Below are 17,218 nucleotides of genomic sequence, written 5' to 3'. Positions count from 1 at the left end.
GGGTGGGTGGGGTGGAGCGTAACAGGAGCTCGCCTCTCCCCCACCAGCACCCCCGGGAAGCCTGACGAGAGCAGCGGGGTTGCTTCTCACTAGAGCGTGTGCAGAGGGAGATTTTTATTTATTTATTTTATTTATTTTCTACGAGCTTTACTTTGACTTGCCCTCTGGGCCGAGCAGACGTTGGACCCAAGATCAAGTGCACTTGCACGTGCGTGCTGCAGAGCGCTGGGCGGATAGATGGTTCGTGTCTGGCTGTTTTGCGCTGGGGCAGTGAACTCGGAGTTCTAATGCTAAGGCCGCTAGATAAGTGACACCTGCATGGTGACACTTAAAAGCAGCAGTTGATAACATATGTCCTACCTCTGTTGCAGAATCTTTCACCTTTATTGTCCTGCTTTTTATTTTTAAGTGTTTTAAAATACCTTAAGTTTGACAAGAGCCTTGTTCATTTAGTGAATTCATTTTTATAGTGATATCTTTTATACTAAGTGTTTTTTTTTCCTTTTTGCTGTTAGAGTATAGAAGTCTGCTGGTTATTAGCACACAAAATGTTTGTTTTAACTTCTGTATAGACTTCAGTAACATCAATGCAAGCARTTATTTGAGACATTTGGTAGCTGCCCTATTGAGGGAACTCTGAATGCATAGGGAAACATGTAAAAACTCATACCTTATGTATCGTGAGACTGGAGTATGTAACCTTTATATATGATGAGACTAGAGTGTGTAAGATAGTCTCAAAAAGCAAATGCCTAAAAGATTCAGGGGTTGAATTAATGAAAAATTTCAGTGTTTARTTTGAAGTGTTTAGCTGAACTTGTAACATAGCAGTGAGCTGCCTAGTGGTGACTTGGTAGAGGAGTATAGAATTGCTCTACAAATCATTTCTGGAGTGCTTCAGTATGTGTTATTTTGCAGAGGCCACATTATTAAAACTATTGCTGTTAAACACCTAATACTACTTCCTTTCTTTGGTGGGAAGCATCTGTCAGTAACTCAGCTAATGGGGCAAGCCACAAGGTACCTGTAGTTCCTCCTACAGGTTGTTCTTGTCTTTCCTTTCTAAACAGAAGGCTTTTGGATTGGAATAAGCATTAAATGGGAGGTCTAGCAATCTAGGACTGAAATAAGTTGAGGAAAGATTTAATTAGAGCTGCGAGCCCTCAAAACAAATGTTCCAGAACTTGGTGAAAGACAGGGAAATCTTTATTCAGGGAAGCAAGCATAAATATTAGGGCTTTTATTGGACCTTTTATTTAGGTTTGTTTTAAATACCACCTGTTTAGCTATCTGTGTTACTTTGTGACCCAGTCCTAAATATCTGCCAAGCTGCTTACTTGGTTTTGTGTCTGTAACTGTAAAAACTTGGCTCTGAGTCTGCCCAGTTTAAATAGATCGTTTATGTATAGTATAGGTTGAATGTTAAGTATTGAACAGTTGTCAGTACTACAAGCCTTAGCATCTGTAACATTTGTAACTGCCTATAAAGTCAAAGGGCACAAACTCTGCCTCTAGGGAAGACTTTTTTCCTGTTCCACTCAGTGGTGGAAATGCTCTGTTATGTGAGTCAAGCAAGGAAGCAACAGCAGGTAGTTAAGACATTTGAATAGTTTCCCCACTCATTAATTTGGCAGCTGTTTAATCCCTGAGGTTGCCATTTTAATGAGAAACCCAGCATGATCTCATGTTATCGAGAGATTAGGGCTGCAGTCTGAGAACTGAACTTGAGGATGTTTCCGCAGCTCGGGAATCTCTCTGGCTTGCTCTAAGGAAGAAATTGCAAGAGCTCTTGCTCATCTTTGGCTCAGCTGAGTCTGCTTACAGCTAAAACTCAGCTTTGATAGGGGTGTATGTTAGCTTCAAATACTTCCTGTTGTCTTTTAATGCTAGAAGTGCATTTCTATTCAGAGTTTAAACTAATATTTCAGAGCATCTGTCAAGTTTYTCTTGCAGTTGTCAAAACAATAAACGAATCTGCAGGCCACTGACTTAGTCCGATTACCATAATTGGAGCTTTACATTGATATCTGACTTTATATTCAGAACTCTGCTGGACTTAAAGGTGACACTTTCTTAATCAATTGCTTGTACAATCCTTTTCCTAAGGATGTTGAGAGGAGAATCATCTAGTGCAAAGACATGAAATGATTTGTTAGACCTTCAGAATGGGGTTTCTGTAAGAAAGCGATAGCTATTTATTATTTGTACACCATCCAAGTGGCAAAACATTAATTGCTTCTAGATGTTGTTGCTGAAAAACATGATCTAGGTGCAGGAATTCATGTGGTGCTGTTTTAAAAACTTAACCGCTATATTTTTTGATTAAGCATGTGTACTGCTTGCATTATTTCTGTGYAATTCAGTCATTCCTTGTCTAAAATTGCAGTTTGCTCTTAAACAAAACCACATTTTCAGARAGACTTTTAAGATAAACATCTGCTGTGATAGTTAAAAATCTAACTTAGACAAGGATGTCTGCCGTCCACGCTTGTAGAGCGTGGATGGTAGGTGCTTCTTCAAGCCACTCTTCAACTGAGATGAACAGAGAGTGCTATGTAGTTTTACTTGGAACCCATCCTTGGGTTTTTCTGAAGATTTTCCAGTTTTTGGAGCATCTGATTGGAGATCTTGCAGTGCTGAGAAGAAAGTGTTCAGGCTGTGGCTTTTCAAGGGCTTCTGGATGCTGCATCTTAGGGGCAGAAGATAAGCAGCCTCCTGATAATCAGACTTGCTCTGCAGTGTTCCTTTTGCTTATCTTATTTCTGCAACCTTTGAGGTATTTCCAGGCATCAATTCCATGAGCAAGCTAGCTGATGTTTTTTTGTGCTGCTATCTGACAGGGAAGCTATGGCTTTGAGTTTGTCTGGAAAAATCATTTTAATGATTCAAAGCCAGTAGTAATAGTGTGGAGAATACTTGACTGTATCTTAAGTTTTTGATTCTATTAACCATACCTGTAACTTCTCCAGTTATGAGCAAATTTTAGTAAAATCTTGCTTTGCTATGGCTTTAACCAGTCATTCTGGGAAATAAAACTCACTTTGCTGTTGAGTCATTGGTCTGTGGAGTAACTTGACATTAATTTCTCAGTGAGATTTGGTAGATATGATGTGAGCTTGGATGCGTGGCTGTTACTGAAGTTCATTATGAGCAGTGGAAATGGCGAGTACAGCTCTCGAACCAATGTCAGGGCTGTTTCGGCTGCRCCTCTTAATTGCAGAACAGAAACTTGACTGACTGGTACAGTACTGTGATCTGCTCTCTGGTCTAACTCAGCATGGTAATTGTGGAAATTTTAGCACAACTGTTTTAAAGGAAGCTTCTGGATATTTGTTAAGGTTGTTCTTGGAGGAATTTTGCCTCCTCTCGRTAGAGAAACCCAAGCTCTTCCCTTTCTGTGCTAACAAATGCAACTTGGATAGCTGTAATGTCTTTCTTGAGTGGACCACTGATCAGCTCATGCTGTTACTTCTTAAATGAAGGGACCTCAAGGTGGTGAGGATGTGATGCTAGACAGGTTACAGATGAATAGCTAGTAAAAAGCCCCTATGATGCGTGTGCGCRTGATGCTTGCTTTGCCTCCCTGTCAGCAATGCATCTTGTGCCCTGGGTATTAGTAGTTATCAAAAACATTTTGTTCTTAGTTTATATTAATGAAACAATCTTTCCAAGGTCACTGTCTTCATGTTAGGGTTCTTTCTGAAAACTCACTGTAGCCTATGGGAAATCTGATAATACACACTTGAGCGGTAATAATATAGAATATATATCTTTTAAAACATTCCCTCTAAATTAAAATGGAATTGATTTCTTTCCTTCTAACTACTGCCTTAGGGTAAAGCTGAAAAATATAKCAGCCTGAGGTGTGTTTTCTGTTTGACAAATGTTAGCCAAGTGGGAATAGGTTTAATTGCCTGTTTGGCCTTCTCTGGACCCTTCAGAGTTGGTTCCAATCCATAACCTGTGAGTTACACAGTGGTTTTATAAAGATTTTGATGGCGTGTCTCCCATGCACTGAGKGCATTATCAGAGGTGACTGATCAGTGTCAGGTGGTTCTTCTAACTGCTCTTTTGGTGGTATTTGAAGGATAGAGGTATATGCAGGGGGTGAGGGGAGGGAAGAGCAATGCTTTTGTATGGACACTTTTGGACCTCTGTGTGCACTCAGCCCTGCATAGGTTAGCTGAATTCCTCTTTACTTGGAAGCAGTAGACTGCTAAGAGAATAGCTGACAGCAGGTGGAGGAGCAATGTTGATGCTGAAAGCTAGTTGTCTTGACAGTTCTCTGTTTTTTTTTCCCCCTGTTCCATGCAATTGATTTTAAACTTATTAACTTACTGTGCATTTCATATCTGAAATCCTATTTCRTGTTGTCTTGCAGGAATGACACCAAGGAAGATGTGTTTGTCCATCAGGTAAGATTTCTGTGAGAACAGGTTTTTACTTCTCTTTAAAATTGAAACATTACCTCTCTGAAACTTGCTGTGCATGACCTTACCTGAAAAGGGCTGAAGTTGTGGAAGAACCTCACACTTTTCAAAAGAAGGCGCTTTAACAAAAATATTCTGCACTGCTGGATTTCAGGTAGAACCTGCTTGGTTATTTTACATACCCACATGCATTCATCATCAGGGCCTGAAGTTTGTAGTATCAGTCTGCTCAGTTCTACCGAGTGGTGAAAATTGCAGTGTCTCCAAGTCTACTGTATTTATCTGGGCACAACTACTTGAAGTCCAGTTGTCTTGCAGGTTTATATAGTTGTTACAAAGCAAGCATATGGAAATAAGCTTAAAATCTTGCAGCATGAGGGGAGAAAAATGAGGTGGGCTGTAATAGGAATGTAGTTTTGGTGAAACCTTTTAAGGAGAACTTCTGTTTGCGGAATTTGTTGCTCCAAATTTTTAAAGTCAAAGATCGCTTTAATGGATCCTTTTTCAGTTTAGCAGATAGGTACACTTAAATACAATCTGAGGGCAGAATATTAGCCACATTAACATTAGATGTTACTCTTGACCTGCTCTGTGGGACTTTGATCAGTGAGAGTGTGAGGTGTGTTTTTTTTTTTTTTTCTTAAGGCAGATGTGTTACAAACTGACTTTGTTCCTTTGTGTCTGACTTCCTGTGAATGTGTGATCAGTTCTGTTTTGGTTTTTTTTCCTTGTATGCTTTCTACTTCAGATGCTCTTGTTTAGCATCCTGGTAGAGCAACCTGCAAGAAGTTCTTGACTCAGTGTGGATTTAGAAGTCCATAGATTGTTCTTTTGCCTTGACTTAGGCGTATGCTGCTGATGCTGTAACACTGAGAAGAAAAAGTAATCTTTAGAATTAAGTGTTTTAACTTCAGTTTGATTTGTCCAGCTTCTTGACTGTGCTACATCTCAATTATTGGTTCTACAAATCTAGAGGCATTTGTTTATAATAAGCTACTTTGTGATGGGTAGTGGAGAAAGTCCAAGAGACTCTACTGGATTTCTCTGTACTGAGGCAGTAATATATACCCCGAAGGAGAGCAGGCAGACTTACTACTTGATTTGCAAGTACAGTAACCTGCAAGTAATCTTGACTTACATTACTTTTCCTGAAATTAAGCTGTAACTGCAGTGTAGGTTTCTAAAAACACAGCTTGGTAGTGGCTTGTTTTAATTTAACAATTTTCATGATAGAGTAGTTCTAGAGGTCTAAGCTGAAATGGTTCTGTGTGTTTCTTCCTACAGAATTATCAAGCTTGGTTTTCATGAATGTCTGTTATATTCAGCTACTGGTGCTATAGGGCTTTCTATTTTCCCTGGAAAATGACTACTCTGTGGGTAGAAAATTGTGAATGTATAACGCTGTGGATTTTATTCCTTTTTAAGGCACGAAACTAGTGGAATGCTGTTAGTGACATTTAATTCTTGAGAAGTTGTTATGCTTGTATTCAGCTGGTGTTTGATAAACAGAAAATGGCTTGAGAGCAGTGTGTATTAGCATTTTTGACACGGGTATTAATGCTTATTTGCTGCTGAATAGCAGAAAATTCAGCATTTTSTAATAATGCCATTTACAAATAGGTACATGTATACATGCAAAGTCATCTCTGATGCTGTCTGTCTACTCCTCAGTGTGAAATACACAGAATAGTTTTATGATTGATAAATAAAATACTATGGCTTCCACCACAATATGGGGAACATCAAGGAAATCTCACTATTTCTGACCACTGATGTGATGACATAGCTTGGGACAACCACATTTGATTTCCCCGAATTTGAGTTCCCCTATTTTTGTGGGAAATAGAGGGCTAGAAATTGGAGTCACGTGATGGGAAGGGCCAAAGCGGGCTTTTATGTTGACCAGAAATAAGCACTCCAGAGGAAGGTACAAATATGTTGAGGAACTCCGCTAAACATTGGTTAGGAATACTGTGGACAGTTTGTATCAATTTTGTAGCTCTTCTGCTAGTTGAAAAAACACTCTGAAGGTATACTGAAAGCTGTATTTCTATCTGGTGGTGCTTGAAACATAGGATTCAAAGGGCACTGGGATGCAAGAGTGTAATCTGATGTAGCGTTTATAGATTGCTCATACTGTCTCCATTACTGTCTTTAAACATATGTAAAAGGCCTTGTGTGTTTCAGATATGCCAGAACTATAGTAATGCTGTTAATTTTCACAGCTTTTTGTGGGCTTTCAGTATGATTTAATTGCCTCTTCACGAGGACGTCTTCCTTGTAAGATCAAGGCATTTAAGCATTTAAGTTCTTAACTGACTTTAGACACGTAAAGTAGTGTTTTTATGCTGTACCTGTATATGTAATTCTGGAAAATTATGTTGTTAGACTGCCATAAAGAAGAATAACCCCAGGAAGTACCTCCGCAGCGTAGGAGATGGAGAGACCGTGGAGTTTGATGTGGTTGAGGGAGAAAAGGTAAGTGTGCATCTTGGGTGTTAGAGTATGCACAGAAAACCTGGTCTGCTGGCTTTGGTGTGGTGTCTGTGGTTTGCATAGATGCCTGATGACATCCAAGGAGACTAATGTTTTTTCATTGTCTTACTATGTAGATGTAAATCATTGCTCAGTACTCATGCAAATCAGTTATAGCATAATATAATTGTTGTTTACTTCATGTGATCCTTGTTCTTTAGGGTGCGGAGGCAGCTAATGTTACAGGTCCTGGTGGAGTTCCAGTGCAAGGCAGTAAATACGCAGCAGACCGTAACCATTACAGGCGATATCCACGTCGTAGGGGTCCTCCACGCAACTACCAGCAAAACTACCAGAACAGTGAGAGTGGGGAAAAGAACGAAGGAGCAGAGAACATCCAAGAAGGTCAAGCCCAACAACGTCGTCCTTATCGCAGGCGGCGGTACCCACCTTACTATATGCGTAGGCCCTACGGGCGTCGACCACAATATTCCAACCCTCCCGTGCAGGGAGAGATAGTGGAGGTAAAGCTTGCCTAAAATCTGATACTACACTGACTTGATTCCTGTGGAGCAGGGCGATGGGATGCAGCTTCCCCCCTCCCCATGCTCCCTTGTATGTATTTAGGACTTATTCAGTGAAGTTCAGCAGTAAGGGAAAAAAGGTTTGAATTGATGTTAGTATGCTGGAAGTCCTAGAAGTGTAGTGCTCCGAAAAGTGTTCAAATTGGTGTCGACTTTCTGTATGATTAACTTGAAAAAAACACCTAGATTCTACATATTGCCTACCCTTATGCTCTAGGGCCTCAACTGACAGCCCCACAACCCCTCTTTTACTTAGCTGGACTAGTTGGCTTAGTGTTAACGTGCTTTTGTGTGTGGCTAAGGTGGCTCGTTGCCCAATGTCTTCCAGGGTGCTGACAACCAGGGTGCAGGAGAACAAGGCAGACCAGTAAGGCAGAACATGTATCGAGGGTATAGACCACGATTTCGCAGGTATGCTGCAGATCAGCTTTTGTAGCCTTGCATTTCAGCAGCACGGACAGAACGTCGCGATGGTCAGATGCTGCATTGTTAAAGCCTAGCTTGACTTTCAGGGGTCCTCCTCGTCAGAGACAGCCGAGAGAGGACGGAAACGAAGAAGATAAAGAGAACCAAGGGGATGAGACCCAAAGTCAGCAGCCACCTCAACGTCGGTACCGTCGTAACTTCAACTACCGACGCAGACGCCCAGAGAACCCTAAACCACAAGATGGCAAAGAGACGAAGACAGCCGAACCACCAGCTGAGAACACGTCCGCTCCCGAGGCCGAGCAGGGCGGGGCTGAGTAAATACCGGCTTACCATCTCTACCATCATCCGGGTGAGCGTCCGGAGGCTTCTGAGGGTGGGATTTGATGACYGACTCTTTTTGAAATTTCCCTCTAGTTCCTGCCTTACAAGTTTGGACTATTCTAATGCAAAAGAACTGGCCACAATGGTGAGCGTAGTTATTAATGTCTCCAGAATTGAATTGTAGGACTTTACTGTCAAATGCAGATTAATTGGAGGTCTTGGTWACCAGCAGGCTTTTTTGTTTTGTTAGTGGGCCTATTGCATAGAAGACTACTAATCTTGAACTCTTGGTTATACTCAGTATTTCAGGCTTAGGTCCCTTAAATAGTAATCCAGGAGGTGCTGGCATAGTGTGGTGCCTGAAAGTACACTGCTAGAAGGAACTTGTGCAAGATCACTAGGATTTAATTGAGTCTAAAAGCATCTTAGCTTTTATAGCTCCATCCCAGAGGGGATTTGAACAGAATTAAGACCTGCAGACGTTAATTTCTAGTAACTCGGCACAGAATTTGCAGGAATGTCCCAGTGGCAGCTTTTTATTTGAATAAAAAAAGTGTTAGACCTACTGGAGTCCTTTTTATGCGGTGTCTGGTATATCTGAGGTAGCATTCAGTCTGGGGCCTAACTTTCTCAGGGTGAAGTACTGGAGTGGCTTTGCYGRTTGTGGGAGGATTGTGTAAAGGTGRATTGTTAAAACGTCGTCTTTGCGGGGTAGACTAGCTGTGATTTGGCACTTGGTGCTGTCTTCTACACGCAGTGGTGCTAGTTGGGGAACGTGTTCCCTGCTAGGACAGTTGTTCTTGTCCTCAGTTCTGCTCTTTTTCTGTCACCTTCCTTGTCTGTTCTTCCTCCCTTTTCTTTTGTATTTCCTTTACCAGAGTTCATGTCCCATCTCTATTGTGTTCTCTTGCTGTTCTTTGCCTGGAAGGCAGGCAGATGGAAAGATGCATTTAGACTCTAGTGTGAGCTCTAATAAATGGCCACATTAATTAATAAGATTAATAGGAAATGTAGGAGTTAGCAGTGAACTGTAGTTTGTCATCTGCAGCCACAAGCCTTTCAGCTATGAGAGCTTAGGAACTTCTCCAGGGCTTAGATCTTACTGATTTTGTCGATCAGATTGCTTATTTGATATCTTTTCAAGTCTGACTGCAAGACTTCTCTGTTTAATGTGAACCTTTGTAGTATCCTCGTGTTAATCTTAATCATTAACACAAGCTGGATGCTGCCTTTATATCATGAACTTCAAAGAAACACCCAGGCCATGTGTGTGTTAGCTTCTGTGTCTATTGGTAGCGCTGGAGAATAGAAATCCTGGTTTCTGTGGGCTGGGAGGTGGCTTACTGAAGCTTTGCTGCCTCTTTTAGCCACAGGTAGAAATACAACGTGCTACCACCTTTTTGAAAATCTCAGCAGTTGTGCTCCTGGGGACTCGCTCAGAGCTGAGCAGCTGAGTTTCCAGACCTGCAGTTGCRTTGGTCTGCAGAGCCAAACAGAGCAGCCTTGTCCAGTTGGCAAAAAGAAACAGTCCCTGAAACGGGAGGCCAGTGAGGGGAGAGATGTGGATGGCATGACGGTTTATTTGACGCTTTTTTTTTTTCTCGAATCCATTGCCATAAGTTTTGCAAGTGAGTTGACAGTTCTGATCACTGGCAGGTGGTCTGCTAAGGGGACTGTGTCTTACTAGGGTCAAAGCTGTAGTTAAGGTTTTCCACGTGCGTGTGGGTAAATCAGCTCTGTGTAAACTGAAGTTGCAAGTAGGTCTTGGTAGAAGCAGCATGTAGTTGTGCCTCTGGTATCTGTCTGATGATTCTTTTTTTCTTTTCCAGTTTAGTCATCAAAGAAAAGACTAAGAAATGAAGAAGAAAATGAAATTCCAGCAATAAGAAATGAACAAAAGAATTGGAACTGAAGACCTTAAGTGCTTGCTTTTTGCTGTTGACCAGATTACTAGAACTATCTGCATTATCTATGCAGCATGGGGTTTTTATTATTTTTACCTAAAGAAGTCTCCTTTTGGAAACGATAAACACGTTTTTTAAAAGCCTGTTTTTTCTCAATACACCTTTAAAGGTTTTTAAATTGTTTCATATCTGGTCAAGTTGAGATTTTTAAGAACCTCATTTTTAATTTGTATGAAATATACACCTGATTTTTTCAAGTCAAACTGCAAGCATCTGTTAATAAAGGTCTTAAAGAATTACCTTGTGTGCTTGGCTGTTTTTAAACTCCTTTTTGTATGAAAGGCTGTAAGTGCTCGCAAGAGGATTTGAAAAAAAATGCTTTATTTTATATTTAGGGATCCCTAACAAAATGTCGAGCTCCTGCACTCTTCACTTTGAAGTTTCACTTTGAAACCACAGTGAAATCTGTGCAACTGCGAGGCGCTTGTTCTCCYGTTCCTGCCCTGCCGGAGCGTGTTTGTAGCTACCCTTCCTTTGGTTCCCTGCGGTGGGAGTTAACTGGATTTGCCATGTGTTTCTGCGCACAGGCTCTTGCRGGGAAACACCTAGGGAGGCCTGTGGAGCCTCTTCTGTTGCGTGTGAGCCCGGGGGCTTGGGGAGAGGTTCAGCACCTGAGGCAGCAAGAGGTGACAGCAATCCCCTTCCCGTGGGCTGTAACGGGGAGAGGCCGGGGCTTGTGCTGGATGCTCGGAGGGACGGCGCAGGTCGTGTGGCTGGACTGAGTGCTGGTGCCCTGTATTTCCTAGCGTGGTGCCTCGGGGCTTGTTCGGTGTGGATGACCTGTGATTAGCAGCCGCTGTGTCGTGCGGGTAACTTGCAGCGCGTAAAACTCAGGTTTGCAAAACCACAGGTTCAAATGCAGAGGCTGAAGCTGGTTCACAAAATAAACCCCGTGACAGGCAGCCTCTGCCGCCTCCTGTTTCCGAGGCAGAGCTCTGCAGCAGGTCGCTGGGGGTTCCCTCTTTCTGCTCGCCCCACCTCTTTGCATCCATCTGCTTGAGTAAAGCTATCCTGAGTCAGGAATTTGTGACCATCCTTCCTAATACACTTCATGCTAGGAGAGGGACAGTCTGTGCTATCGGCAAGTGTGTGTGTTTTGATCAAATCCTACTGCAAATGTGTGAAAAGGCTTCCAGAGGAGGAAGATGGAGGAGCTTGGTGTCAGCTGAAGGCAGCTCGGCGGCGTCCCCGCTGGAAGAGGACAATCACTGAGGTGAGGTGACATTTGGGTACTTCAGCTTCCTGCAAAGTGCCACCGCTGGGACACCGATGTTGTGGCTCTTGCAGGTGAGGTCCTGTCAAACTTGCTGGTGCCTTAACCCCTTGGAAAGGGAATTTAGGGCAGGTCRGGGAAAAGGTGAGTTTCCAGGGGGGTTTGAGAGGGAGTCGGGTGAGCATCTGGGCTGCCACGTATCTAAATGCCATTTCAGATGCTTTCTGACCGCCCAGCCTCTACACCGATAGGGCTGTCTCCCGCGAGCTGTCCATCCTTCGGACTGCAGACATCCTGCTGTTTAATATCAGGCTGCTGGTCACGCTCTCGAGCCGCTCTTTATTTGTTACGCAGCTCTAGCAATTGGGTTTCCTGATGTTTTAGGTGTCTGTAGCGTCGCAGCGGTTGGCCAGCAGCGTTTCTGCGTTAATCTTTGGGTAAGGAGCGAGGGTGAGCCCGGGGGAGCAGCGAGCCTGGACGTTGGCCATGTAGCTGCCTCTCATCTCCAAACCATAACGGAGATGCCTGCAGGTTCTGCCCTCCGATGCCTTCAGTGCTCCCAGAGCTGGGAACGGATCCGTTTTAGAGATGAGGACCAGGACTAAGCAGAACAGCAAGGATTTCCTGTCTCCAGGTTCCTTTCTCTGCCTAGTTGAGCGTCTCCATCTCTGATGAATGTGTCGAGGGACACCAGCATCCCCAGAGGGGACAGGAGCGAGCTGCTGAACGGGGAAGCTGAGCTCCGAATCGAGGATAACCTTTCTATTCTCACCGGTTGAAGTGGGAGTTGGTGGCAAAGGGAAGAAGGGTAACAATTCCCCTGGAAAACACTTCCCCGTTAGCAGAGCCTTCAAAACGGAGCGTTGCGGGAGGAGCTSCTCCTGCTCCGGACCGACTCGCTGCCGCACGATAACATTAATAAGTGCTCYGGGCTATTAGCTTTACCCAGTGCCAAATTTCTGAGCGCGGGGGAAGACTTCCCGCCGGCYGGGGCGTTATCGGGGCCGCCAGCCACGCGGAGTCAGTGTTGCTCTGCGCAGAAAACGCTTCGAGCTTAAGTTCGTTTGCGGCGATTCGGCGCGATGGGTGTTGGGAGGCGCCGGCCGCGAAGCGGGAGACGCGCGGCACYGCTTACGTCCGGCCTCTGAACGGTTCCCCCGGCCTCACGCAGCCCGGCGTTACCTGTAGCCCCGAGGATTTAGATGCTGGAGGTCCTGAACTTCTCCGCCAGCGTTACCGAGGGCGGATATTTGGGATTTAAGGGAGGAACGGTGCTGTTTTGCAAGCATCCTCCCAGCCCTTGCACGTGCTGCTCCTGTGCACAGCCCTATCTTCCTCCTGCCATCGTTTTGGGGCAGTTTTTTTTTTTTAATATCGCTTTTAGGGGGATTTATCCTCAGAAATTAAGGGGGTGCCTTGCTTCCGCAGCCAGCAACCCTAGACCTCGYTTGGGGCCCTGCCCGGAGACGCGCCACCGGCCTCCTCAACGCGATCGCGCAGAGACGGCCCAGCGTAGGCGACGATGCTTTAATGGGGTCGGGGACGGCGCGGGGCGAGGGTGTCCCGCCGCGGTGCCGCCCGTCACACGCGGGAATCCATGGCGTACATCTTGCCCGTGGCTGTTCGCCCCCGGGGGTAGGCAGGCCTCCGGGCTCGCCRGCGGGCGCCGGGGTCTGGCAGGAGAAATTCGGGGCCGCGTCACCCTCGCTAGGGATCTTTGGGCTCCCCCCTGCCCCGCGCAGCCAAGAAGCGAGGGGACGGGGCGCCCTGACCTGCGCGGACGTGAAGGCAGCAGGTCAGCGCGACGGACGCCACGAGACAGCCTGCCGAGCCGGCCATCCCCAGCCAGCAGGACCACCCGAAGTCGTAGTGGACCCCCAGGAACACGTTGTGCGCCACCAGCGTGGCTCTCTCCATGTAGACRTCCACCGCGTACCACACCGAGCCGACGAGACCCAGGACACCTAGGAGAAACGGGGCTGATGGGGAGAGYGCCGGAACTTCCCCCACCCAACCTGATCCCCAAGACCCTCTCCAAGAGGTGCCCTGAGCTCCTCGTGTCCCGCTGGCCRCTCCCGGCCGCCCTTCGCCTGCGGTCTGGCCACGCACTCCCGATGCCGAGGATGACGCCAGCCCCGTAACACATCTTCAGTTTGACGTGAGGCTCTTCCTTGAGGAACTTGATACAGTCGAGTCCGAGAAGCAACGTAGCCAAGGCCAGGCCCGTCAGGAGGTCAGCTGTGATCAGCAATGTCCGTGTCACCACAATCTTCACTGGGGAGGGTGAGAAAAATGCAGAAATGGGCCTGAGGAACGGCCAGAGGACCTGCTCTCTCTGCTCCGTGACTGCTCTCTATGTCCCCCAATGGAAACAGCTGATTCACCAGCGAGCGTCTTCCCAAGAGCTGTCTAAGTTGGGACCAAGCAAACCCCACGTCCCCTCTCAGCTCTGTGCTGCCTGCTGTGCACCGTGGACAACGTGCTCACCRGAAACCTTGGGGTGGGACTTAAACTATTAGCAGACCAGCTCAAGAAACCAAATGATTTCAGGAGCAGCTGGGATGAAGTCACTTCCCTGAGACCTTTCTCACGCAGCCAAGGCAAGGGGAGGTCTCTGTACCACGATGCGACCCTCCATGGATGGAGGAGGCAAGTCCTCGGCTGGTGGGAAGGTCCTCACCCCACTGACTTCAGTATCTGCGTTGATTCCACGCAACATCAGTGCACCCTGCTTCGGCCCGGGGTTGGCTCTGTTCACCTCCATCGGGTAAGAGGGGATGCAAATCCCACCGCGCAACGGTGAGGAAGGCGTTGCRGCTGGGCTCAGCATGCTTTGGCAACCCGCTTGGACGCAAGGTGGCCTCAGCACTGCTTCGTGGTCTCGTTCCTGCTCCGTGACCCCAAGGCTGGTCCGTGGGTGCCCRTGGGGCGGGAGAACAAGAAACAGGGGTCTTGCGTTGTTTCCTGACAAGGGTCAGCCCTGGCAGTGAGGATCATCTTCTCAAAAGGAGAAGAGGGAATGATCTTGGCTGAGAAGTTGAGATGGTTTGGGGGATGTTTGAAAGGATTTGGTGGCTGGAATAGGGAAACGCTTGTCCCTGCGCTGGTGGTGGGTCATTAAACGCTGTGTGGTACCAGCAGTCCCTGGGACGCACCTCCGTCCCCGTGGGCCAGGCCAACTTACCTGGGTGGTCTGCCAAAATGGAGTCATATTGGTCACAGGTCTTGACTCCGTCTTGCATGTTGGTGACGCACTCCCGCCAAAGCCCCCGGCACTTGTGACTCACCTGGAAGGGGCAGAAAAAAACTCGAGCTGAAGGTGGGTGCTCCCCAAAGCACCAAGCAGCCCCCCAGCTCCTGAGTCACCACGACAGGCCTGCCTGGTCTCACCACCATGGCAGGACGTGTCTCAGTGACCCCTTTCTGCTCTAGCTTCTGGCTAGTTTTCCAGGTCAAGTAAAGCGTGGCGGGTTCTATCACATTCTCCTCTCTCGAAGCCTGTGGAGACATGCTGCAATCCCATGGTCAGAAAGGCCCAGCTCAGTCCTGACCACCCCGTTGCTGTTCTGCTCACCTCCAAGCTGTCATCAGCATTCACCATCCAGCAGTCGGTGCACGTGGCGATGAGCAGGAAGAGGGTTGAGAGCAGAGCAAGACCGAACGCCGTCATCTGCAAGACCACGCTCATGGGGACGCCTGTGAGGGTGTAGACGCAGACTCCTGCCACCACCACCTTGCCCACAGTGGGACTTTCCAGGCRCTTGATCAGTTACTGAGGGCAAAGTCCTCAGGGGCAGGGTGGCCTCTGGACCCAGGTGAGTTGCTCAGACACCTGGGTCGCATCTCATGGGCCTCAGCACTGCCAATGTGCTCTAGCGCACAGCTGAGATGGAGCCACCAAGTTTATATGTAGGCAGGGGGTTGAGGGACGTTTTGCAGTGGAGACATGTCCACATTGAGTTGCTTGCTAAGCCRTTAAATCACATCTTCCAAAGAGACCATCCAAAGTTGCCAAACCTGCTGCAGCTCTTTTGGGAATTAAGAGCCGTTTGGAAACTACCTTGCCTACTGTTGTCAGAGCCTGTGATTTGGTGGTCCATCTCCTAACTTTTCTTGATGCCTCCATCCCTGCATCCACATGATTCAGTGGAAAGATCATCTGCTTTTYCTCGCTCTTTTTTCAGAAGTGCTGGGACAAAGGCAGAGTAAAGGCTTCGCTAGCGGGTGTCCCTTGGAGTCATCCAAACCTCCAGCAGCAAACTTAGGACCTGCTTTTCCTAGGGAAACCCTCAGGACCTGAGCAGGGACTTGTGCAGCCCAGCTCACAAGTGGGAAGAACCCTCTTCTCCACACGGTCCTCATCGGGCAGACATGTCCCTTCCTCCTGAMGACCATCTCCACGGCCTCTCCTGTTCTGGAGGTGGATGAGGCCTGCTGGGGCTGGACATGGGTGCTCAGGACACTGTGTCCCAAGGAGAGGAGGGGATCAGCCCATCTCTTCTCTAGAGGGGAGCCATGCCCACGGTATGGAGCAGAGGACATCATGWCCTTCGGTGTGTTTTGCAACCCAAGTCTTGACGTCACCAGATTTCTTTCGCTGCCTCAGGTTGCCCCTTYGGGCAGAAAGATTCCCGCAGTCGTTGGAAACAAAACTAATGTTAATGGGGAGAAGTAGCTAAACCCCAGGCCACCGATGAGATTTGGCTCTGCAGCCCCTCCCGTGGTGGCACCTGCCCCGGCCCCTGGCGCTCGGGYGGGCAGGAGCAGCTCGTCGGGGGACCCCGAAACCCGAGCTGTTCTCCGCGGGGTGCCGCGCGGGTTCCCGAGGGCTTTCCGGGGACGCTTTCGGAGTGACGCCCGCCCTGCGAAGGAGCTGAGCTGGGAGCACCTCCGCCAGCCTCCCTCTGCCGGGACGCGCATTATTTCCAGGTAGCCTCTTAGACCCCAATTTACAGTATTTTTTAAATTTCCCAGGCCCCCTCCTGAGCCACCTCTCTGTAACCTTTTCCCTCTGCCAGACCCCGGCTGTTTTGGAGGCTTTGAAGAAAATCCGTTCAACCATTCGAGTTACACGAGCAAGAAGGAAAAAATCAAAGAACCCCAAATCCGTCTCCTCTTTCCTTGCCCTCAGATAACTCCCAGAAGAGGTCAGTTTTGACGCCTGCGCTTGCTCGGGCGCAGCGGTCCCCGCGAGCGGGCTGGGCTGAGCGACGTCCCCGTCAGCCCGGGGGTGGGGGGGAGACGCCCCGAATCATCCCCGTTTCCCACCCTCGCCAAGCTCGGGATGAGCTGACCGGACCGTTTAGGTAGGAAGCGGGAAGGAGCCGAGCTCGGGGCCGGTCGGAGCGGCGCTCCAAGCTGGGATTTCCCAGCAGCGGGGCAACGCGGGAYGAGCGTTTCGGGGCGAAACGAGGCCGTAAAAGGAGTTTCGTGCGGAAAAGCACCCGCGGGAACCCGCCGCCGTCACCCTGGGTGATGCAGGATGCTGGACCTTCTGCATCGCCCCAGCTCCGACCACGCTTGGACCCCTTGCTGGCGTCACGGAGGGACCCGGGGGCAGCGTTACCTTCACCGGGGCAGCCGCGGGCTCATGGTCCCTTTGGGGAGGGGATGGGGGGAACCTCCTCGGAGCCGCCACCGGGGCGTCCTGGAGGTCGAACAACCCCACCGGGCTCTTTAAAGCCTTCTCCGGGCTCTGTCAGCCGGGTTTTGCGCTCTACGGCGCGACGGGGGGTCCCCGCGGTTCGGCCGCTCGTTGGCTGGAAACGAAGCTCGACCTTGGAAAAAAAAAAAAAAAAAAAA

At 47.8% G+C, this 17,218-nt stretch overlaps 3 protein-coding genes across 3 annotated transcripts in view; 1 reads left to right on the top strand and 2 right to left on the bottom strand.

The window, feature by feature from the left end:
- YBX1 (Y-box binding protein 1) overlaps positions 1–10,442 on the top strand; it is an 11,314-nt gene extending 872 nt beyond the window's left edge. Inside the window, exons 2-7 of the mRNA XM_085305230.1 lie at positions 4,266–4,415; positions 6,819–6,908; positions 7,127–7,429; positions 7,818–7,900; positions 8,002–8,267; positions 10,069–10,442. Of these exons, the coding sequence (XP_085161356.1) occupies positions 4,266–4,415; positions 6,819–6,908; positions 7,127–7,429; positions 7,818–7,900; positions 8,002–8,236 (861 nt within the window). The 3' untranslated portion in view covers positions 8,237–8,267; positions 10,069–10,442. The remainder of the gene's footprint in view (positions 1–4,265; positions 4,416–6,818; positions 6,909–7,126; positions 7,430–7,817; positions 7,901–8,001; positions 8,268–10,068) is intronic.
- A 2,532-nt stretch (positions 10,443–12,974) lies between these two features.
- LOC146595718 (claudin-16-like) lies at positions 12,975–15,104 on the bottom strand. The gene is made up of 5 exons (XM_085305240.1): positions 14,991–15,104; positions 14,601–14,703; positions 13,526–13,690; positions 13,189–13,380; positions 12,975–13,089 (listed from the first exon to the last, which is right to left on the bottom strand). Exons 1-5 carry the CDS (start codon positions 15,102–15,104, stop codon positions 12,998–13,000), a joined length of 666 nt encoding a protein of 221 aa, XP_085161366.1. The 3' UTR covers positions 12,975–12,997.
- A 2,001-nt stretch (positions 15,105–17,105) lies between these two features.
- The window catches only part of CLDN19 (claudin 19), an 11,188-nt gene continuing 11,075 nt past the window's right edge, over positions 17,106–17,218 (bottom strand). Inside the window, exon 3 of the mRNA XM_085305229.1 lies at positions 17,106–17,193. Coding sequence (XP_085161355.1) covers positions 17,133–17,193 — 61 coding nt within the window. The 3' untranslated portion in view covers positions 17,106–17,132. The remainder of the gene's footprint in view (positions 17,194–17,218) is intronic.

Source organism: Rhea americana, unplaced genomic scaffold (genome assembly GCF_003343005.1).
Source record: "Rhea americana isolate MKP2758 unplaced genomic scaffold, rheAme1 scaffold_217, whole genome shotgun sequence".
Lineage (NCBI taxonomy): Eukaryota > Metazoa > Chordata > Aves > Rheiformes > Rheidae > Rhea > Rhea americana.
This window is presented reverse-complemented; position numbering and strand designations above follow the sequence as displayed.